Source organism: Xiphophorus hellerii, chromosome 15 (assembly GCF_003331165.1).
Source record: "Xiphophorus hellerii strain 12219 chromosome 15, Xiphophorus_hellerii-4.1, whole genome shotgun sequence".
NCBI classification, from domain to species: domain Eukaryota; kingdom Metazoa; phylum Chordata; class Actinopteri; order Cyprinodontiformes; family Poeciliidae; genus Xiphophorus; species Xiphophorus hellerii.
This window is the reverse complement of record NC_045686.1, coordinates 12,886,689-12,909,712: the sequence shown is the minus strand read 5'-3', so window position 1 is coordinate 12,909,712 and position 23,024 is coordinate 12,886,689. Positions and strand designations below refer to the sequence as shown.

Genomic DNA, 23,024 nt, shown 5'->3' with positions numbered 1-23,024 from the left:
TGTGCAGTCAGCCAATAGACAGCCCCAGATTATCTCCCACAATTCACTCCTGCAAAAACAGGAAACGTTGGAAAGCCCTGATGGCTGTGAGGGGGCTTATATGACAGAGAGTGAGACAGAGAGGGAGGCCCAGGCAGGCTTCTGTGTCTTTCTATCCTCTTCTCCGGTCATTTTGCATGTAGCTGAGCACTCTGAGGTCATCTGTGTGTTTTCTGCTCCACTGTTGAGAAAGCGTTTGCTTTTTATTCAAACACCTTTCAGCCAAAAACCACAGCAAAAAAGAAAACACCTTACCAATTTTACCAAACCCGATAATGAGATGTGTGTAGACCTGAGCACTTTCTTCAGGCGACTACAGTTTAGACATGAGATTCCCCAGTTTTTTTTTTGTCTATTTTAGACTTCAGCATCTGCAGAACATATGCATGTGAGTGTGTGTGCATGCCACTTTCTATCTTATGCTGTTAGCACTAAGCACTGACCTTTCACAGGCTCTTGAGTGTGAGTGTGAGAAACACGCTTTCACTGACTCTCTCTGCTCTGCCTCATAGCCAAGCGCGCGCACCCACACACACTCTTGTATGTATAAACACATTGTATCAGATTCAGCGCACACACTTTCCTCACTGTGCCTCATGTCTGTGCTGCCTGACCCCTGCCAGCTCTGATTAAGGAGCTGCAGTGATGTGCTCCTTTGAACCGATTCCCTCCTTTTACAGCGAACACACCCATCCTTAGCTGGTATCAGGGGGGGTCTCTGTGCCCCTTACAGCAACTTAATGAACCAAGACCGCTGGAAGCTGTAAGGGGAATCTGCCAAAATTTAATCCCTGAGTGTGAGATGTGCAGTTAGCATGGCTGCAGTGCAGTTTAGCATATTTACCAGCACTTACAGTGGCACCGGCCACAATACTTCTTCTCTCAAGCTGTCAGCATAATAAAGTCATTTTTGTCCAAAGTGACAAATTCATTGGGTCATTCTGCTGCAGTGACAATAAAGGTCTCCCAACATGAGCGATAGGAACTTTCACAGTCCAAAATCTCACTGTGCAATGCTCAGGTCTGCATGTAAGCACACTTTCATGGATAAAGAGTTTCAAATGCAGCAACGGTCAATGTTGCACACAACACAAAAGGTGTTTCAGCGTCTCTGCTCTGCTGTCACACTCCGACTGTCTGCCACAGTGAGAGCCATGTGTTTAAGAATAACTCTGCATTGCCAACGTATTTGTAAGTGTCAGTAGTTTGTTTGTTTGATGCTCAGATGTCATGACCCTGGCTTGCTGACTGCTCACGTTCCGACCCCCTTATCCTCCCCTCACCCCTTACAAACTCTGCTGCCGTTACCACCACGAGCGACGCGCTATTGTCCGGTGGTGCTGACCTGCACCCATCCCAACCACGCCCTCTCTTTTTCCTATTTATGCTCACCCTGCACTTTAGGACAGCCACCATCCCAACACTTCCTCCCCATGCACACCCACCCACCCAAACTCCAGCCAAACAAACAGACTTATTCTTCTCCAGTTCACCATTATGTAATTTGCAGATCATTCCAGAAAAGACCACCATCAAAGAAACGTATCTCCTATTTATCAACTTTCCCTACTGTCTTCATGGGTTTGACTGTGCTGTACTGCTGTCCTGTGTTTATGTCTGTGTTGTCGAACAATAGTCAGAGTCTAATCTCCATGTCCAAACCACTCTGCCCCCCCAGCGAGCAGTGTGCTCAGCGTTTAGCAGCATTTTGTCTCCCTTTCTTTCTGCTGCAGAGAGAGCAGAGGGGAGTATGAATGATGTCTGCAAGGTAGAAATTTCACTTAATTTAAGTGTGTTTGAAAAGTGAAACAAGAACCCAAAGCACATAATATTATTACTAGCTGTCTAGATTTTTAGACAGAGTTGTTTTCCCTTTGAGGTCATGATGAAAAGGAGCCAGGGCCAGCTGAGGCTCCTAATAGGTTTACCTCACCCTATTGAATTCACCCAAGCAGCACTAGATCAAATAGCCATTGCCTCCTCGGCAGCGCTTATCGCCTCTGTCTTCTTATTTTTGCTCTTTTTTTTTTTCTTCGTTTCCGATTCTCCCTGCACGGGAGGTGCGGTGAGGGGAGGAGGAACAGGGTGTAATTGGTGAGCGGGGTTAAGTACATGTTTGAGCCCCCCTGCGGGCCAGGGCGCTTCAGATGATGACTTAATCGTTTTTCTGGTCAATTATGTGTTTGCGGTCTCACCCCCTCTCTTCCACCTCTCCCTCCACTCGCAGGGTTATGATAGGGGGTAGGTCTGCTCCCAGCGGGGAAGATGAACCACACACACACTCTCTCTGGCGTCTATTCTTTTCTTCCCTCGCCAACCTCCTCGCTTTGCTGTCTTACTTAATATCTCTATCATCGTCCCTCACTCTGCAACCTGTTTTCTCTTCCGCTCCTCTTTTATCTCTCCCAGCTTCCTCCCACCTTACCTCACGCCTCAGTTACCTGACATAAAACAGGATTCATTCAGATTCATGTCAAAAAGCTGTTTATAAGAAGCACACTGACACATTGGCCTTGTCTTCTGCTGACCTCTCCATTCCTCCTCTGTCTTTTTTTCCAGTTTAACCGCTGCATCACCTCCCAGCTGATCAAGTGGTTCAGCAACTTCAGGGAGTTCTACTACATCCAGATGGAGAAATTTGCCCGGCAGGCCATCAACGACGGTGTCACTGGAGCCGAGGAGATGAGCGTCAGCCGGGACTGCGAGCTCTTCCGAGCCCTGAACATGCACTACAACAAGGCCAACGACTTTGAGGTAAATGGTTCTTGATGTAGACTGCAGCGAAAAGCTCGGTAGAAGGAGGAACTGAGGGGGAAAACTGAAATTTCATCAGACGGCTAATCCAATGTGTATTCTGATACATTCTCACTGTATCCTCGATGACTCTGGATCTGCTTATTATGCTGAGTTCAAGTCTGATACAGAATTATTCAAACCCCTAAGCTTTTGTCATATTACACACACACAGTCATTTATTTTAGCTGAGTTTTATCTGACAGCAACATAAGGTGTATTGTGCGTATATCCTCAGTTCAGTTCAAATAATTGCCTACAGAAGTCACCTTATCTTAAACAAAAATCCACATGATTTAATCTCAGTATAAATTCTGCTTCTCTGTGAGGATTGCTAGAGAATAGTTGTGATCATGAAGATCAAGGAGCACGACAGACCTGCCATGATATGACCATCACTTAAACTGGCAGGGTGGGAAAGGAGAGCAATAATCAGAGAAGCAATCAAGAGGCACAAAGAGGTAACTCTGGGTGAGCTTCGAATTTAGACAGCTCAGGTGGAAGAATCTGTTAACAGAACTAATGTTAACTGTGCATTCTACGAATCTAATCTTTGTGGGAAAAGTGGCAAGAAAATAGCTGTATGGCTAAGTCCCATTTGTAGAGGACACAATAAAAATGAGGAAGAATGAGACTGAGATTAAAATTACTGTCCTGAATGTATATTGCTACCTAGGACAAAGGACCAATACTGCACACATCCCCCATACACAGTCCCTACTGTGAATCATGGTAGTCACAGCATCATTCTGCAGAGATGCTTCTCAGGGAGGCAGGTCAGATTTAATATAGAAATGGAAGGGGCTAAAAGAAAACCTAAAAAGAGCAATAAGACTTAAGACTGCCGAGGTTTGCCTTCCAGCAGGACGAAAATCTGTGGCTTGAAATTTACCGTTAACAGACACTCACCATCTAAACAGACTGGACTTTAGCTACTTTGGAAAGAATAATGCACAAAAAAATCAGTATTCAGTCAGCGAGAGAAAATATAAACTACACTTTTTAGATTTTTAAAAAATAGTTTTTCTTCGATAGTCTGTCACGTTGAAGCCCAATACCATATCTCAAAATTTGTGGCTGCAATGTGACAAGTTGTGGTAAAGTTTCGGGGCAATAAATACTTTGTATGTACACACCATATACTGGAAAGGCAGAGGAATATTTAAGCACCTTTGGCTAAAAATATTATAGCCAATAAAATTTCACATTTTTTTTCAGTCTAGTTTAAACCTGTTTAAGGATGTTTCTTCTGATGAGGAAGAAACGCACAAACACCTTGCTTATTTCACCTTTTCTTCTTCAGCAGTTTCCTCTCTACGGTTATTTGCTTACACTACCTCTCTGTGTGGGGATGTTTTAATATTTTGAAAAACTACCTTGTACTTCCCTGTCCTCATTTGCCTACGAGCATCAGTGTGACCATCCACTGCTTTCCGTTGATTGTCATAAATTCCTGGCAGGTAGCTTCACCTTTAATATGTTCCATTTTTTTCCTCACTTCTCCTTTTGCCGACATCTCTTTGTGCGTGCGAAATGTTTAAAGATATGGACAGCATTCCTCTCAATGTCAGCTTACAAAAGAGCTTTAAAGGACTTGGTGTTAAGAAAGACCTGGAGTGAGCTGCCTGTGTGTGTGTGAGTGTTTTGTTGTTGCTGCATTTCCCGGTGTCCTGTTCACCTCGAAGGGTACAGCCGTCCCTTGGACCGGCCTGGCATGCTGGCAAAGCACTTCTCCGGTGTGTGTGGGTGAGAGTGTGTGTGTCACTTTGAGGGGGGAAAAATCTCACTGTTATCAAGGTTAAGCGTCCTACTGTTTTAGCTAGAGGAAGGGGAAAGAAAAAGGGGGAGTGGGGGACAAGGGAGATGGATAGATAGGGGACGGAGGGTGAGAGCTCGGAGACAAAAGAGAGACCGATGAAGGGAGAAGGGGAAAGGGGGGAAACCGATGGGGGAAATGGAAGGAGAGAAGAGGGAAAAGAGATGACGTGCAGGAGCGAAGTGCCCTTGCGAGCAGTGGGAGTTTTGCAAGCTCTCACATTTAAAGGGCTTCGCTTTCTTTCCCTGTGTTTCCTTCTGTCTCTCTCCATCATTATTTGTCCACTGGGGCTGCTCTGTGTGCACCCAAACACTCACCCCCACACACACACTCTCTCCCCCACATCCATCTTCAAACCTCTTAAGAGAGGCTTTGAAAGACTCTGGCAGACAGAAGCACTTGTATATATGAGGTCTCAATCAACTGGAAGCACATCAGGGCAAAGCAAGATTTCTTCTATTTAGGCAGGGCCCTAATATGTGCAGAAATCAGTGAGATAGGGAAATAAATTAAACAGACAGTAAGTTAGAGTCTCTCACCTCTGGGTTTGACTAAAATTAAACTGCTAAAATATAAAATATTTCATACTATTCCATGTGTCTTAGAAAACAGGATAGATATCTACATATTTGAAGTTTTTAACAAAATAAAAACCCATCATAAGGACTTAGTTCAAGTGTGACATCACTGATTTGGGCATTCTAGGCTCATTTTTGTCACAGTCTGTTCCTATAAAAAATTTTATGAATAGACATAGAGAAATATGTTTTCCCTCTAAATGATGTGAAACTGTGGTTGAAAAATGGAAAACAAAAAAAGGAAAAGGACGCAGTTAAAAAGTGGTTGGGGTTGATAAAAATAGCTAAGTAAGCCTGACATTCAAGATCTTTAAATGGCTGGGACAAAAAGACACATTTTCAATATTTTTTTTTTTAAAATAAGGACTGCTTTAGCTCAAATTTCTATAATACTAATATCCAGTGTTTATAGGATTCACTTTCAAATGATTCTCAAAGCATTATGAGACTCCAATGGCTCACAAACATCAAGTTTACTTGTTTAATTATTGATGTTTCAACCTGGCTGTTAAAATAGTTTCACATCAACAGGGAAACAAGTTTTAGTCTTTTCTTCCTACAACAACCAACATCAGAAAACAGCAGCCTCCACGTTTATTACACTGGCAAAACATATTAAAAATAGCTTTTTGAAAAAATTATCTGAGTTATTTTGTGGCACCCACAACTTTTACTGGGTTATAAATATTATGTATGTGACACTCCCATTTCTGTTAGGCACTCTTTAAAATGAGAAAGGCCTTTCATTTAAGGCAGATGTGTGTGTTGAGGTTTTTAAGTCAAGAAACTGACACATCTACAGTCAGAAAAATCATTTAAAAGTTTAAAACAACTGGAACAAAGCTGGACGTTGGCCGAAGGCTATTCTGCCACCATGTCTGGGGAGGATGAAAGCAAGGGAGGCAAAAAGAAACACAAAGTTAATTGTGAGATTACCACAAAAAGCTTTTCAGTGTGAGATTAGGCTACTATAATGAAACATACATCTTCATTATAAGTACCAATAAATATAGAGGACAACATGAATGTAAAGGCAATAGATGACTTAGTTGACTTTCTGAAAGTGAATTGCACTAAGTTACAAACTGAACCAATGAATTAATGATCATTAATTATCCAAAGATCTTATTGTGTATTTATATTTTGGCCAGTTGCGGTTTAACGTCTTTCAAGACGACTTTTAAAACAATTGAAAACATTTCATTAAGAATCAAGACATAAACTGTTATGACAACATTATATTTTTTGCATTTGCATGTTGCTGCCATACAAACCTGCACATGAGCTTGAACATGAAAATGCGAAATTAAGTTTGAAAATGTTGATCCTACAGGAACTAATGATTGCATTTCACCTTAAAATGAACAAACTTTGTTGCCGGCCATAGAAAATGTGGATGTATCCATCTGTAGGGATCGAGTTTGCAACACATCCTCTCAAACAGAGGAGACATCTTGTTCCCCCTTACTAATTTTCCTACGATACCTTCAAACAAGTCTCTCATTCTTTGCCGGGCACCAGGAAGTTACTGTTGAAACAGGCTTAAGGGGAACAGCTGATTTGCATACATAAATGTAAAAATTTGCAAGAAGACAAGCAGGGTGGGAAAGAGTTAGCGAGGCCAGGTGAATAAGTCTTCTGTTGGCCGAGGAGCTGCCTCAGTGGAGGAGGGTGGGAAGGTGTTTTGCATATTAAGGTTTTTTTTTTTTTTGCACGCCGGGCAGGTGTCTGAGAGATACAGGAGCTGATTAGAGTTTAGCACAAGGAAAATTTGCCCAGCCATGCAAATTTCTAACCCCCCTGATGAACCGACCGCCTTGGTGAGCGCTAAGACTCTTTGTGTAAGTGTTTGGCTTTTTGGCGTGTGTGTGTGTGTGTGTGTGGGTGTTGTTTGCGTGTGTGTTTGCGAGTGCGTGGGTTGTGTGTGTACTTTTTTGATGTTTGTGTGGGGAGCAGTGTGTTTGCGTGTGCTACACATGTGCGCGGACACACTCGTTATGTTTCCCGTCTTATGTGTGTGCGTGTGTGTGTGTGAGTCATAGAGGTAATGTGGAGATGGAAATGTACTGCATGTGTATCAGGATGCCTCCGAGGCCCTTTTCCGTGGATCTCTCCCCTTTCTCCTCCTCCTCCTCCTCCTGCTGCTCTTCTTCCTCCCCTACCTGCCTGCACCACCACTTGAAACAGGAGCCTACGCAGATTCAGCAAGCAAACACACACACACACACACACACAGTTTTCCCTTTGCCAGACTCTGCATCATCAAAGTTCCATCCACCTTGGTGGCGTCTTTGGAATGAATATGTCCTCTGTTTCTCTGATCGCAAACACACACACACACTTACACACACACGTCCGTGGCCTTTCTTGTTTGATGCTAATCTGCTCTGTCACTGTGCTGGCCTAATACGCTCCCCATCTCCCTCCCAGCTTCTCTTTTGTCGCGATTGTTTCCCCTTTCCCCCTTTTCATATCCCTCCTCTCTTCCTTCTGTTCCCTTCCTCCTTTCATCCTCCTTTTTCTTTGCATGTCTTCTGTTGTTGCCTCCCTCACTTTTCTCCCCTCCATTAGGAAGTTTTAATGGCATAATTGTCACATTCCTTCTGGCACAATGAACACCAGCAGTAATTAAAGAGCTTGCCGTTAATTACCTAGACCCCAGCTCTACTTTCCTCTTTTCTCAGCGACCCCCTCTTCCTCCCCTGATCCTCTCTCTTCTTCTCTTTCTTCTTCGCTTCACATTCACTCCGTCAGTTGTCATCAAAGTCCTCCGACAACACGCCCGGCCTCCCAAAGCCTTGACTTTGAGCAAGCGCTGCTTTCATGTAAGGACTCAAGTGAAAATTCTCACTTAGTGTCCTTTTCTTTGCCGTCCTTGTCTTTGAACCCCCCCCCCAACTCAATGACAACAGACACATTGCCTTTCATAAAACAGGAATGTGTGTGACCCGGTAATGGGTTAGAGACACAGAAGAGAGGTGAGGTCTCTTTATGATGTCTCTGGGAAACTCTCAGATTTCCATAAGACAGACCAGGCCAAGTTTTCTCTGTCAGCTGCTGCTCCTCCCACAGCAGACACACACACATCTTGGCGTTTAAAGAGGAAGTCCATATGATCTCTATGCGAAAGGGAGGCACCGTGAAAAGTGGTGAGAAGCCTTCTTCTGCGCACTGGGATCATGTGTCCTCTCTTATCAGCTGTTCTTTCTATTGCTGCAAAGACGTGTCACTCCTTTTGTCTCCCGTTGTCTTTTGTGCATCCTTCCGTCTGTCATTGCTGTATTTTGAAATGTACTTTCTCTGGACATTTATAGGGTTTCTTAACATTTTTCATGTAAAATTGATAAAAGTTCCTCAATTCAGGTTTACAGTTTTCTGTCATTTATGGTCGTTCTATGTACGAGAATGAAATGAATAAAAGAAGGAGGGAAACAGGGAAGGACAGAGGGGAGGTTGTTCAAGAAAAAGAAATAAAGGCAGGACAAGAAAGAAACGGAGGTGGACACAAGGAAATAAGGATGGTAGTTAGGTATGACAAGGAAAAAAGAAGGATGGGAAAAGGAAGGACAAAAGTGGGAAAAGGCAGGAAAGAAAGAAAAGATGACGCTTATCTTTTTTTGTTTTATACTTATCTAATGCTTATAAATAGTGAAATAAAATTCCAGACTTTGTAGGCACCCTGGACAATCCCTGAAAAAAAAACAAGGAAAAAAAAAGTAAGATTTTACACCGTCACTTCCTCTGTCCTGTGTCTTCCCTTTCTGTCTTCCCACTTTTCCTCCCGCCTTCCTTTTGCTCTCCTTGTCTCTCCAGCCTTTCCCAGAGCCTCAGAGAGCTGCGAGCAGATGCTGTCTGTCCAACCGCCTTGCCCCATAGCATTGTGTGCTTCACCTCTCCTTCCCCCTTCTTTCCCCTCGTTCCTCCTCTTCACATCCCTCTCGGGGCTCCATTTGTTCTCCACCCAGAGAAACTAATGTCTGTTTTCTCCTCCTCCTCCTGCTGTTCCACTCCTTCATTCCTAGGCTTTTTTTTTTTTTTGTGATGTTCACACCACATAGACCATAACGTATGTGTGCGCGATTGGTGGGCGTGTGGGGGTGTGCTTTGGGGTGCGTTTACGTGGGTGTGTGTGTTCGTGTGTTTGGAGTGTGTCTTTGACCAGCATTTGACCTCAGGGAGTTTGAGGTGAAAAGGTCACAGGCGTTTCACTCTGATGCGAAAGCAAAAGACGCAGATTCAAACATCTTGAAAGATACATAAGTACCTACAAACGCGCGCTCTTACACAGGTGTGGCTCCTCCACCGAACAGCTTTAGGGTTCTCTTTGAAGAGCGATTGAAGACAAAAAGGTAGACGAAAGAAGTGGAAAGATGAAAAAATAAAGCTGGCGGTATAGATTTAGGTTCAGACCTGCCAAAAATACGAACAAATACAGTACGCCTTGCCAGTGGGTTTATTTCCACAGCAAGCACAAACACCTCTCCTCTCACCTTCTTCTGCCTCCTCCTGACTACAATCTCACTCTCTTTCATTTTCCTCTCATTTAGCTCTAAGTTAAGCAGAACATGCATTAATGAATGCATGTTTGCACAGATTGCAAGTAGTTAGAGGATTTAGACAATACCTTTAACCAGTGTTTCTACACAGTTTGGAAAATCTGGAAGTCTAGAGTTGTGTATGTAAGATAAAGCTAAGCAACAAATATTAATGTTTATAGATATTACAAAAATGATGAGCTGAAGGACGAAACATCTTAAATGAGCCCCATTCAGTAAGGAGTGCCCTATAGGTTTGAAAGCAAAAAAAGGAAGGACAGAAATCTATTGCATTGAATGACTTTTCTATTATTGATAATATTCCTATTTAAGATTAAATTGAAGAAGATATTTTTTAAGGAATTTGAACTCCATTTAAAAATCTCTTGTTCAAAATCTAAATCAAAATCTGGTCAATCTGGAACGAGAGCATTCCCAGATTTGTCAAAGGGAAATTTGACACTTTTGAAGCCTTGACACCCAATGCATCATTCCTGCAAAAAGTGATTATAATAAAAGTTATAACAAAAGCACCTAAAATATTAGTTGACTTATCAAACTAATAAAAAAGTCCAATAATGTACCTAGCCTCCAAAACTCAATAGATGAAAGTCATCACAAAAACAGCCGTATTCCCCATCTGCCTTTGGGGACAAATCTATATAAAGTTGGAAATAGAATAAAATGGATAAACAATTAATCAATTAATCTTAAATGAACATCCACAGTAAATATCCAAGATGTTTTTCTTGTTTCATTTCTGTTATTTTTTTGTGAAATTAAAAAAAGGTAATCGGCTTCTCATCTCACTGCTATTAAACCCCCCAATTATATATGTATTCTGACAGATCTTTTCCTCATTGTGTACTGTTGATTCACACAATCAGATGTGATTAAATGACCAGAGTGGTGTGTGTAGCACCTGGGGCAAAATAAATAGCAAAGAGACACTTAAACATTAAGACTTATATGATGTTTTCACTCCTTTTCCACACCTGCTCACACACACCTTATCTCACGGCACTTTGTTAGTCCTAGATTTCAGCCTACCTCCTCCTCTTCCTCTGTTCGTCTTCCCCTCCTCCTTCTGTCCCTGGTCACCTTGTGCAGGGCAGCCTGCTCTCTGTGGCACAGCTGCTGATTATGTCATTATTTCTGGACCATTTTGGTCTCCGTCCGTGTGTGTGTCAGACTAATGAAGCGTGGCAAAGGGACGCATGCCAAAAATGACCAGGGCGTGCATCAGAGCTGCAGATGTGTCAAGACACCACTCCCCCCACGGCCCCTTCATACTCCCTTTTTCCTCCCCCTGCTGATGCCAAACTCCCTTTCCTTCAATCCAATCTGCAGTTTATTATTTCTCCTTTCTTCCCCTGCCATTTCCATCTTTCACTTACCCTCACAGTCTCTCTCCCTCCCTCTATCCATCCATCAATCCATCCATCTTCCAACCTCTCTCCTGCGTTCCAGCTCCTTATCTCCCATCTTTTGTTGTCCCAAACCCACCCACCCTCCTTCCTCCTCTTCGTCCCTCCCCCTGTTCTCCTCCTCTCCAGATGTCCTGCTCCTATCTTCCAGACTCCCTCGCTCCTTTCTTTCCCTGATGCCTCCTGCGCTCTCAGTCTCTCAAAGCTCGGTTGACTTCCTGACCTCAGAGGCCCAGCACTCAGTGACCCCGTCTCCCCTCCTTCATTTAGATTGTTTTCTCTCAGCTGGGGACACCGTATAATATCAGGCAGTGAATTTCTAAGTCTCTAAACAAGGTTTAAATCTATGATTTCAGTTTTTCTGAAATCATAGATTCAGAAAAAACACTGTAGATTTGTAGATTTTGATGTAGTTCCTGTCCAAATGTATGTACACGTGAACGTTTTCACATGATAAAACCACATTTTCAGTTTGTTTTATTGGGATTTTAGGTGTTACATCAAACCAAAGGATTTGTAATTGGGAAGTGGAAGAAAAAGAATTGGCCCAGTCAAAGTCCAGAACTTGACAAGGCTTAAAAATTGAGGTCCACAAGCAATGTCTGCCCAATCCAACTGAGTTTGAAATATTGCAAAGAATAATTCAGTCCCTATATGCAAAGCAGGCAAAGATGTAGTTTCAGTACAATTTATGTGCTACGTTTAGCTTTTTAGTATGGAAAATCTCAAAAGATTACATACAATTTCTTGATTTTAACATAAATTAGTTTTTGTCAAACTCAGGGTGCAGCAGAAAAGAAAATGGATGTCAAAGAGATACCAAATACATGTTCAACTACTATGTGTCTAAGGGTGGAAGTCCAGGCACAAAGGAGAACAACTTCAGTGTCTTTGACCCTGTCCTGTCCTTGACTCTCTCTTGGAGGTGCACCTTGAGAAGACTACCATGTGACGCTAATGCTTCTGCACACAAAAACACACCAAGCTTTCCACTAGATACAAATCCACATACACATATATACACAACGGCAGCCCCTCAAGGCTCTACATTCTCAAGGCTATCAGTGGAGTGAGGGTGGCTGATGTTTGCTCAGCTTTGAGGCCCTTTTCCCGTCCCATCAGTCTCTGAAGAACAGACCTCACAAGAGATAGACCTAAGGAGCTGAATTGTATCATTTCAATACAGAAGGCTGTGAAGATGAAGAATGTAAATCAATAAATTAAGAGTGAATTAATTTCAGGAACCATTCCTACTTGCCACTTGCTTTGCTTTTGTGGCTGTTTGACGTTTCAGCCATGCCACAGTGTTATCAGTGCTAAGGGGCCAGGGGACAAGCATGGTGAGGGGTAGCAAGAGAGGGACATGGGTTGTGTTTGCATAAAGTGACAGTGTGGGCCAAGGGCTTATCAAGGCCTTTGTAGATTATTGATTGGAGCAGATACGTGAGGTACACGAGTCTCTACGTACCAGAGTGTGTTGGAGGTTTGGAGAACTCTGGCTTGACTCAAAAAAGATGCAAAGATGTTCACCTACACTTCTTTTGTGAACTATTGAATCTTCTTGCAACACGGCAACCTTGGATACCATCATTTAAAAATGTTCCTGCCACACAGATCTAAACACAGGGTATGGAAAACATGGGAAGTGCTGATATTCCCAGGCTTGGTTGGAGTTAGGAATTAACCTGGCTGTAGCATGGGGCTTATGTTGTGTCCCTGCATTTCATCCTTCAAGGCAACAGCTTGCTAGCAAACACCCTCTCTTGTGCATGCACACATACACACAGCCTTATCTTCCAGGGTCTTGTCTTGTTTGGCTAACACTGTGCAAATAGAAGGTGCAATACATCTCCTGACAGTTCCCAAAAGCAAAGGGGAGAAACACGCTGGTCAAACAAACAGCCAACCCTGAGTCACCCAGAGAGAAGAGATTTCTCAGGCTTTAACGAAACACAGATACACACACACACACACACACACACATATATATCTCTACACTTGGTGTGTAACAGTAGCCTGAATTTGAAGGCTTTGGGGCCTCTGGCTACCTTTTTAAACGTTTGTCTAAGCAGTCTTAAGACAGGAGCTGCTGCTCCTGGAATGAATGGCTCCCAGCAAGCCATCCACAGGCTCCCTTTGTCCTCCGTCATATTTTATTATCTCATCAAAAAGCAGGAAATCCGATTCCCTCTCTCTGAAAAAGAGCTTATCCTTCTGTCTCAAAGCAACCTGTCACAAGAGGGAGAGATGGAGAGAATGGGGGAGAGTTGTTGGGGCGACGGGGAGACAGTGTAAAGGAGTGATTAACTGCCTCATTGCTATCAGACTCTCTTTTCTTTTTTCTGTCTTGCTTTGGTCTGTCCCTCTTGATTGGTATTTATCCAACACAGAGCACAATGTGAGGGGTTAGGAAGGCACAGATTTATCACCTTTGTGGATTTTTTCATCAGTCTTTCGTCCTTGTCTTCTTTTTTTCATATAAAGTTACACAAGGTAATAGCTGCATAAGTATCAGCTTTCACGAGAGCTGTTTTTTTAAACATCCTGTCACTTGTGTCCTTTGTGTTTTTTACACTAAATATTGAGTCTATATTCATCTGGTAATTTTCAACATATAGTTCTATGTTATGGACATAATCTGGCTCCTTTCATATGAAAATCATTGCTTTTATTTTATAAACAGGACAGAGGGACAGAAGTCCATATGATGGTTGTCCCAAACAACGGTGGGGTGTCCCAATCCTTGAGGTCTGGTGTCCTGCAGGTTTCAGATGGATGCTAGGTGTGTTTCAGTACAGCTAATTCAAATACTTCAATTAACTAAACCAGAAGAAGATTTAAAACCTGCTGGGCATCAGTCCTCAAGGACTGAAAAAAAATCTTTCCTGTATTTGTTGTCGTTTTTACACTTAATGGAAAATGAAGTCATTCTTGCAGCACAGAGGGGGAGACAATCAATTTCAGCTAATTGCTACAAGTTGCCTGGAATCTTTCAAATGGTTTTTGTGCTAGCTCTCACCATCAAAAAATATGAATCTTGTAATTTCTCAAGCTTTACATGGCAAGTTATTTCTTTATATTGCTGTGTTTTTCATAACAAAATCAGAATACTATGAAGTTATCTTGAATATCATCCACATATCTACTTCGTCAGACACTGAACACTTTAGAATAATATCTGGAAAGTGGATGTCTAATAATAGCTATAGAGGGAATACTTGATCTTCATGCAAAAATGCACAAGACCAAACACTGCTCCACTGCACTTTTTATTAAAAGAAAAATATGTGCCTACAATTTTTTTATTTTAATCAAAAAGGTTGTAAATAAAAAAAATAATGAACCAGTGTGTGGCAACTACATTGACAATAGCAGTTCAAATCCAATAGCAGAAGATCCTGAGCATGGCTAAAGCAGTGCTGGGTTTGTTTTTTTATGATGCATATGTGGGGTTGAGTTTTGATTGAACTTTCCTCCGTTTTTTATAGTGTTTCATTGGTCAATGCTTGCTCTTTTTTTTTATTGACTTGAGCAACAATTTAAAAGTTTCTTCCAAAGCAAAATTTTTTTGTCTTGCCTGACATTTTTTTGGTTCAAGTCACTTTTTGAGCTCACATTGGAAGCTTTCTGAAAAGAAAGTTGTTGTGGTAGTCGGCCTTTATGCGCATGGTTTTAATAACATCTGGATGACTAGTCCACACCTCACTAGATAGTTTTTTAATGCTCCTTCCTGTTTTTGAAAAAACTATGTTGTATTTATCATCAAAAAATGCTGCAATTGGCCACAGTTGGTATTTACACCGATGTTAACAGCTTTGAAAATAAAGCAGTGACACTTTTGTCTAATTTGACATAATTTACCCTTTATTTTCTCTAATATAATTTCCTGATTTGAAGCTTACTTCAAACAGTGTCAGCTCAGTATAAGAAAGTCATAAAAGGCCTACCATTTATTTATTTTATTTTATTTTTTTGGTCTTTTTGGGGAGTTTTGTCATATAAGACTCAGTTTATATCCACATGTGAGGCTGTAAATGCACCAGAAATTTACTTATTTTTTTTTTTAATTTTGTGTTAAGAGGACTAGGCCTCAATCACCTTGTTTGCCTTTTCCAAGTGCTGCTGCAAACCTCACAAAAAACTCTCCGTCCTTTATCGCCTCCCCTCCTCTTGCATCTGTGTTTTAATTTTGGGCTCTGCTGAGAAGTTGTTAAAAAGCCCTATGAAATATGTATGAAGGATTGTGAGCCACGCGATTGGCCCCATTTACCGGACAGCAGAGCAAATGAACAGCCACACTGGATAATCCTCCACAATGCCTGTGGAACAAAGGCCCAACAGCTGACCCTACAGAGAAGGATGGAGACAAGCGGAGAGTCTGGTAAAAGGGTGGGGGGTGCAAACAGTTAGGGCTCACTGGTGGTCAGGGGGCAGTTCACTCATATGCGCCTCACATGTAGTGGCAAAACAAAGGCTTGTGGGACAGGAATAACTCCCTCTGTTCTGTTGTTCCACCCTCTCTCCTTAGACTCTTCTCAGCCCCTCCTTCCCTCACCATCGCTCCCTCCCTCCCCCTCTCACAGTCAAGAGGATCTGAAATACCAATACCCTTTTCTCCTTGACATTGCTTTCTCCTTGCAGTCAGCGTTTTGCTGTCCTTTTATAGTCAAAACGTCAGGAGAAATTCCATGCAGGAATATTCTTAGTAATGCAGCACTGCCTGCATCCAGCGGCCAGGGTGCTGCGCTCCTTTGGCCAGTCAGCGGAGTCTATGGGGAACAGCGTGCGCAGGCAATTGCACAAACATGCCGTGGCACACGCATTACCTTGCCCTCGTGCCAGGGTTATTGTGCCAGTATTTCGGAAGCTACAAACAGCCCAAACAATGAATTATATCCTCTTCCACTCCTCTGGACAGGGGGATTCAATATTTGGGGAATTGGGTTATAGCATCCAAGCTCCTTATTCATGACTCACCTTTTCACTTCCACAGAATAACATACACACCACACGCCATTCATCACCCCTAGAGGGGGTGGGTGGGCTGTCCCATGTGTGTCTAAGAGTGTGAATAAACCCTGCATGTGTGTGTTCATCGTGTGTGTCCACTAACCTTGCTGTGTCCTGACACTCCTGATGAGTATCTGCAGGACACTAGGAGAGGAGCGCGCACTGTCAGGCGTTTAGACTAGCTGCTGCTGTATCTATATATGTGTGTGTGTGTGTGTGTGTATCAAGAGAAGCGGGCAGGGAGACAGTCAGCACTATCCAAGCAGGTGACCCCTGAAGGCTGCATCGCCCTGAGCTCTGAGTCGAGGAAAGAGCCAAATACACCAGGGTAGCTAAAGTGTGTGTGTCACCATACAGGATGTGTCATCTCCTTGGCACAAGAAGGTGTGTGCGCTAGTGTGTGTGCTCACGCCTGCATAAGTGCGTGTGCAGGCGTGTGTGGGCGTGTGTGTGTGTGTGACAGAGTGTTGGCTTGGGGGAAGGTGTCACAGATCTTTGCCAGACTAATCATCTCCGCGGTGTCGGTGAGCGCTGCTGTCAGGGACACTAAAGAGGCGGCGTGTCTCCCCGTTCCCAGAGCATTTAGTACTTCCTCTTTCGCCAGCACCTCTCTGTCGCTCTTCAAGTCGACTCCGCTCTCTCAGTTGGTCACAGATTTGCAGCAAGAGCCATAAACATGTCACATGTGCCATGTTGCTGCAGAGGGGGCGGGGAGTGAGAAGCGTGATGAACCTGAGTATACACAAGAAGTTACTTTTTTCTCAGGCTGCCACCTCAATTGCATTTTAAGGAAGTACACAGAGGAGATTTATGGTTTTACATCCACAGTGAAGATATCAAGATACACTACCCTAGAAGATATTCAATTCACAGTGGCATGCAAAAGTATTTACAACTCTTTAATGTTTTCACATTTTGCTTTATTACAACCAGAAACATCAGTTGGCCTTAATGGAAAAGTGTGTTTTTCAATCCCATTTAAAACTTTCCACAACACATGTAAACTTTCTAAAGAAGGCGCTCTAGTCAGATTAGACTAAAACTGAACTCTTTGTCCTAAATGGTGGTGGCAGCATCCTACTATGAGAATGCTGTTCGTTGATAAAGATAAAAATGTTGGTTGAAGTTCATGGAAAGATGAATCGAGCTAAATGATGGGCAAGCCGGAAGAAAACCTGATAGATGCTGCAGGCAACTTGAGAAAAAACTAAATTCTAATGTTCCCTTCTTCTCTTTGTCCACTAAGGTCCCTGATCGTTTCCTGGAGGTGGCTGAGATTACATTGCGGGAGTTCTTTAATGCCATTGTGGCCGGCAAAGACGTGGACCCATCCTGGAAGAAGGCCATCTACAAGGTCATCTGCAAACTGGACAGCGAGGTCCCTGAGATCTTCAAGTCCCCAAATTGCCTTCAGGAGCTTCTACATGAGTAAAATTCCTTCTACACCTCCAGCTCTGCTCATCTCTTTGCGCTTATTTTGTTTGTCGTTTCTGATTTAATTGAATTTTTCAAAAATTCCCCCTTAGTTTTTTTTTTTATTATTTCTAACTAAACGTTTGATTTTTTTGTTCTTTTATTATTATTTTTGAATGTATAAAAGTTATGGAGTAGCATTCCCAAACTAAGGCCTCTGTGGCATTTCCTAAATGATCTAGCTATTGTGTTGTTGTTCATATATTATTATATGTTTTGTTTTTCTAACATTCTGAAGTGAAGAGACTTTTATTACTGGGTGTTTTTGGACTGTGTGAGCCCTCACCTGTATGGCCTGTTTTATGAACAATACTACCTGAGTGTGCGGAGGGACTTTGCAGTTACACCACTATAAACACAGGCAGGGTTTACTGTATCCCTCCAGTTCTAGGGGCATCCTGACGAACCGTTTCCTGCTTGGCTGCCCAATAGACTCTGCTTTATAAGATGTCACGAAGAAGACACACATGCACACAAAATTGAGACCTACTATGTTTATTGACTGGACTAAAACTGGACTCGTGTTACTGGTCAGCACTGGTCTGCAGAACTTGGACTGGTTTTAAGAGGCTACTGAAGTCTACCACCTTTTGAAGTGTATTTTCCCTTAAAAGCAGGGCATTGTGTTTATTGGGTGTACATTATTTTGATTAATATTCTTATTGTTGTTTATGATTATTTGTCATTTTTTGCTTGCTGAAGATTGGCACTTCAAGATTTGTTTGTCCCTTGATGCCGTTGCAGAAGAAAAATAAATTATTATTAATATTACTCCAAGCGCATTTAGATTCCTAAATACTTTCTCCACCATATTTCCCTCCATCCTTCTTTGCAACTTCTTTGCTCAAGTTTCTTCATAAAAGCAATCATGTCAGGTTTTCTGTTTGATTGGAGTAAAAAATGTCCCTAATTAGTCCCACTGTGTCTAAAAAATGTTGCAGTAACACTTCACATAAAAGAGTACAGAAATACAAAGTGAACACATTATATTTTTGTTTTTTTTCTTCATACTCATCTTTAAATCAGCAATGTTTCAGATGGTGCTCCACCTGAAAGTGTACAACTGCTCATCTGTATTTGTATACTATTTATATCTAGCTCTTATAAGATGAGGACAGCCTGATTACTAGTTAGGCTTCTGCTCTAATAATCCTATGCGAAGTGAAAATGACATGCTAAAGTTGCTTTATTTGCAGATGATACTTGAATATTTCAGGATATTGTAGATAAACTTAGCTTGAAGCAACACACACACGTGTGCACACGCAAATCAACCGTAACAATTTGACCAACTGTTTAGTGGTGTATACAGTCAAAATTATCCATATTCCTGGTTTTAAATAATCTTTTACCAACGTGTTTCTTATGACTGGAAGAGATGTTAACCAATTAGATTTAGGCAAAACTTGAATTCCATTGAGAACCTATGAAGAAATCTAAAAATTAGGGTGATAACTAAAAGGCCTTCCTCTCCTAGAGACAGAGTTGATCACCACCAAAGATATATTATCAAATACCAACGGAATCCTATGAAAACTGGTCAGCAATTATAAGAAGGATTTGTGTGATGTAATACAAATAAAGATGTCTCTTCCTTTTTGTTTTAATTAGGTGCTCCTTTTAAATAATTTTATTCTCTTTTGAGTGAGACTCTGCCTACCATAAACAAACTTCTTGGTTGAATGATAATTACTTTAAACCAAAATCTGCCAGGTATACAAATTATCCAACAGGCGAAAACCAACCCATTCATTATTTCTGACACATGGACACATGCGGCAGTGGCATCTTTCTTCCATGTTCATCTGCCTGTGAGTGATCTTGCTTTTTCTACAAAGTAACAGTTCAAGGTCGGAGGTGAGCACTCACCCTGAGGGTAGATGGAGAAGTTCTCAGCACTACAAAGATCAGGGACAATGGAGCAGAGCGTTGTACAACGCACACCTGGAGCTCTCCGCTCTGCCCCGCTGTCTCAAAGCGGCTTCGTTTTCAGACCCAAAGTGTAATTTGCTTGAAAACCACAGTGCCCAGATTGCTAAATGGCGGTCCACAGAATTTTACCTGTGATAATATAACCCAGATTTTTTTTTTCCCCTCCTTAATTGCACATATTTTTAGAGTTATTCATTTGTGTGTGACTGTGTGCTTTCATCCACCCTCTCTCAGGCTTAATAAACGTGAAGGAAAAAGTTGACTTGAAAGTGCGTGCAAGCTAGCTGTTGATCTCACCTTGGAGTCATTATCTTATAGGATGTCTTTGTGTTTCACAAAAGATCAAAAGGACCAGGTTGCTTGACCTGCTGACTCGTCTAAGCGAGACAAAGCACCTGACAAAAGGCAGCAGCAAAAGACTTAGAGCTACTCCCTTCATTATGTCCCCCTCTCCTTCTCCTCCCTGGACAGTGTTTCTTCTTAAGATTGGGAGCCCTGAGAAAACGACCCAGACACTTTTCGCACTGAAGGATGCCTGAGTCTCAAAGCACCAGCCAAGGGCTCTAAAGCGTCACAAACAAAAGGGAGAAAGGAAAGACTTTTATCTGATGCGCAGATTATTATCGCTCCCCTCCCTGCCCTTCCTGAAACTCCACCCTGATGTAATATAGTTTCTATGCCTAACGATTGTGAAACATTATTATTTTTGTCAAGTTTTCATTTTCAATTGTCATTTGATATTTATGATAAAAAGATATTGAAGTTCAGTTCTAGCATTTTCTGGTAATTTATGAAAATATCTTCAGTTCCTGAAGGATCTTTGAAAAGAAAAGGTTTAATAAAGCAGCTAATGGGGGTAATTTAGGTGGCAATTTTATTGAATTTAATACTTGGAAATTTCTCAACTAGGAGGAATAGGGGTAGGATTTTACACCTTTTTTGGACAGTTTCATTTTTTATGTGTCTTTATTTTCCTTGCTACGAGTTGAATTAATATCTTGTTGAGAAAGAAATGTGTTTAGAAATTTTAGGCACATTTCAAGAGTATGAACTATTGTGGCAAATGTCAATATGTCAGGATGAAACAAAATACTTGTACAGATTTTTTATATGATCGGTAAGAGTGCTAGAGAGGAGTGAGTGATTAAAAGACTAAGTTGGGGGGGTGGGGATAAATCTCCAAAAAATACAAAAACAGCCAGCCCCCTTGGGTCCCCCACCCACGCACACCCCTGCCAGGCCTTTAGCGGGAGTCCGTCTCCCATCTCCCATTGGCAGTACTCTTGAAGTTGCACCAGCGTTGTGGTTTCTTTTACCGAGCGATGGGGCCATCATGGCACAGGTGGTCGCCAACATAGACTTAGACCGAATCCAGGAAATAGACAGGACCTTGCAGTCAGACTAGCCATGGAAAGGAAATTTGTACATATATGCTTTGATTAAAGAGGCTGGAGGCAGACGTAAAATTCATATAGGGCCGTTTTTTTTATTGTTTGGTAAATATTTGTGGATTTTCTGTGTGCTCATCCGTACGTTTGTTTGCGACATGTACTGTATACAAGTGTTTGCGTCTGTGTGAAAGAAAAGACCGATTATGAGAACCTGTGAACCACTGAGTGACACAATTCTCAACACTGTGTGCCCTCCCCCACCCCTGGGAGTACCATCCTGACATGTAAACGATTCTCATTAAGCATTGGCAACATGTGTTTTGGTGTGTGGGCGTGTGGGCGGGTGTGTGTGTGTGTGTGTGTTGTGATAATTTCTTCTGATCTGTTTCTGACCTGTTTGAAAGAGGATTTTGATTTAAGGCTTTTGGTGGTAAATCCTTTCTTTAAATCATTATTATTATTATTATTATTATTATTATTATTATTATTATTACACTGCTCCTCTTTTATTGTAAATAATAATGACGTGGGCTTACATTGATAAATACGGCCTTTGTATAACTTAGCAATATGTTTATGTAAATAGTGTTTTGTTCATGCTTTTTCTATGACATTATTAGTGCAGTGATTCCAACTGGAACAGCCATGTTTTTCTACAGTCTGAATAGTGACAGGTTGTAAAAATAAAACTCATAACGTGGCTGCTGTACTTCTTTCTCCAATTGCTGGTGTCTATTTGTGTCTGCAGATTTTGTGTAATTTATTGGTTTAATTTATCCTAATTTATTTCATGTTGTTCGTTTTGGATTTCCTTCCATCCAGCGAAAGCTGCACTGCATTGAAACAAGCTGAATCAATTTAAAAGATTTCAGCCTTTTTTATTTGAAAGCGAATTTCAAAAATTTTTTATGTAATTGATAGAAATGCTGAATGAAGATCAGGCAGCTTAATGGAACTGGCTAGATAATGGGTTTGACTGGGTAGAGGGTGGAGCTAGAAAGCTTGAAACTAGTTTAAAGACTTTTTTCTTCTTTTGAGATGTTTTATTTTTCCCCCTGTGTTGTTTTGGCCCAGCCCAACAAAGAACCAGTAGTCAAATTGCCTTTTGTGCCTTCACCCTCTATGAACTGAATGTATGTGCAGTATATATGCAAGCTTGTGCTAAATGCAGAAAAAGATAAATAAAAATAAAAAATGAGAGTGGAAAATGTCAACGGCATGTGGCTTGTTTATTATTTTTTAAAGCATCTACAAGATTGTAAAGACTGACACTGAAAAATAATTCTTCGTTTCAATTATAAAACAATATTTTACACCAGGAGTTCTCTAACTTAATATTTAAAAGATCTAAATCTAATTTCTAGGGGAACAAATCAGATATCCAGATCACCTAGAAATAATTTCATTTTAATACATTCACTTTCAACATACAAGTGTTGTGTTTAATGATCTGTTACCTTTACCCAAATTATTATGACTGATTTTAAAAAATCAGTCATAATAATGATTTAAAAAAAAAAACTTTCATAATAATCTACTTGATTAGTTTAATGACAATACCAAATATTTTTGTTACACATAACAATGAAAAAAAGTAAGTGCAACAAGACACTGTCACACCAAACACAGATTACAGATTCCCAAGAAGAACACACAGAATCTCAGTGTTAAAATATGAGTTTATTTGTCTTCAGTGAGCTGCTTAAACCTATTATTTTATCAGAGTTACTTGTTTTCAAATTTGTTTCACAAAGTAAAAGAACCCACATTTTATGGGGCTACTGCTATGGTTTTTAACAATCTTAAACAATCATATCAGTTATATAATATATATTATTTTTGCTAAATGTTTTGAAATGCAATGCGATTGTGCTCTTGCTTACTCATTATAAGAATCTGCAGGATGCTTTGTTGGTGATCTTGATTTACTTTGTTTTGACAGCAATTAACTGGAGTATTTTAACTGGAGTACTTGAACTACAAACTCACCAAAAATGCACATAACTTTGCAATTTATTTCTCAGACTGTG

At 41.3% G+C, this 23,024-nt stretch overlaps 1 protein-coding gene across 1 annotated transcript in view; it reads left to right on the top strand.

Moving 5' to 3' along the window:
- The window catches only part of LOC116734316 (prospero homeobox protein 1), a 34,714-nt gene extending 12,506 nt beyond the window's left edge, over positions 1–22,208 (top strand). The window contains exons 4-5 of the mRNA XM_032585636.1: positions 2,599–2,793; positions 17,445–22,208. Coding sequence (XP_032441527.1) covers positions 2,599–2,793; positions 17,445–17,630 — 381 coding nt within the window. The 3' untranslated portion in view covers positions 17,631–22,208. The remainder of the gene's footprint in view (positions 1–2,598; positions 2,794–17,444) is intronic.
- The last annotated feature ends 816 nt before the right edge of the window (positions 22,209–23,024 follow it).